Below are 1,180 nucleotides of genomic sequence, written 5' to 3'. Positions count from 1 at the left end.
ATGTTGTGTGGCTCTGTGTGTGTGTTGTACTGACTGTTGGTGTCCTGCAGAGGGAGCTGTTGGAGATGAGGGCTCCACCCGCAGCTCAGGGTCAGAGGAAACCCAAGTTTGATGGAGAACCAAAGAAACCTCCAGTGTGAGTGTGATCAGGACAGATGTTGTCCAGCTGTGATGTCACACGGCAGGAAGTTACAGCTGATGTTTAAACAGCAGAAACTGTTCACCACTTCTTTTGATTCATTTAAAGATCAGCTGTTGTTCACTTGAGATAATGAAGTGATTATTAAATGATAAATATCAGTGGATGAATGAAGCAAGAAGAGTTCAGGTCAGAGGTCAACAGTGTGTTTATTACTCCTTTTAAACAGACAATTTAAAGACTAAACAGCCCTATATTAAGCCACGCCCCCTGCCGTTTCATCCAACAGGAGCGGGTATCAGATGTTCTCGCAGGAGCTGCTGACCAATGGCGAGCTGAACCACTTCAGCCTGAAGGAGCGGATGGTGGAGATCGGGAAGAGGTGGCACAAACTGAGCCAGAGTCAGAAAGACAAGTACAAGAAGCTGGTGGAGGAGCAGCAGGTGGAGTACAAGGCCGAGCTGGAGGCCTGGGTCAAGGTGAGCTGCTGCTCAACGGCACTGCGGCACTCAGAGCATCACACTGTTATAATGAATTAGTGATGATGGACTGATTACAGCGCCCTCTGGTGGCGTCACCTGGTTACAGCCACCAAAACTACAAAAGTCACATGTTGGATAAAAACAGAAAATGATGATGATGATGATGATGATGAGTTTCACCTTCCTCCCTCTCTTCTTCTTCCAGTCTCTGTCTCCTCAGGATAGAGCCGTCTACAAAGAGTTCTCCTCCTCGGTGAGTTTCCTCTTCTGTTTCTTCCCACTAAGCTAACACAATATTAGCATGAGTAACCTTACTAAGCTCACATAATTAGCTTAATACTCCATTAGCTAATAGAGCACAAGCTAACACAATATTAGCATGAGTAACCTAGCTAAGCTCACATAATTAGCGTAATACTCCATTAGCTAATAGAGCACAAGCTAACATAATATTAGCAGGGTTTAACAACCAGATAGACTACTGAGATGTTAACATTACATTAGCACGGCTGACTGCTAAACTATTGTTACACCTCAACAAAAGTTTTACATGTATTTT

General features: G+C 44.3%; 1 protein-coding gene across 1 annotated transcript; it reads left to right on the top strand.

The window, feature by feature from the left end:
• The first annotated feature begins 6 nt into the window (after positions 1-6).
• Positions 7-931, top strand: LOC111648685 (nucleolar transcription factor 1-like). The gene is made up of 3 exons (XM_023398442.2): positions 7-136; positions 429-618; positions 827-931. Exons 1-3 carry the CDS (start codon positions 66-68, stop codon positions 908-910), a joined length of 345 nt encoding a protein of 114 aa, XP_023254210.1. The 5' UTR covers positions 7-65; the 3' UTR covers positions 911-931.
• Positions 932-1,180: the final 249 nt, after the last annotated feature.

The sequence above is a fragment of the Seriola lalandi genome, unplaced genomic scaffold (genome assembly GCF_002814215.2).
Source record: "Seriola lalandi dorsalis isolate HSWRI2012SDOR001 ecotype SW California unplaced genomic scaffold, Sedor1 jcf7180001963759, whole genome shotgun sequence".
In the NCBI taxonomy this organism is placed as follows: Eukaryota; Metazoa; Chordata; class Actinopteri; order Carangiformes; family Carangidae; genus Seriola; species Seriola lalandi.
Note: the sequence above shows the minus strand (reverse complement) of the source record. Positions and strands in the feature narration are given on the sequence as shown.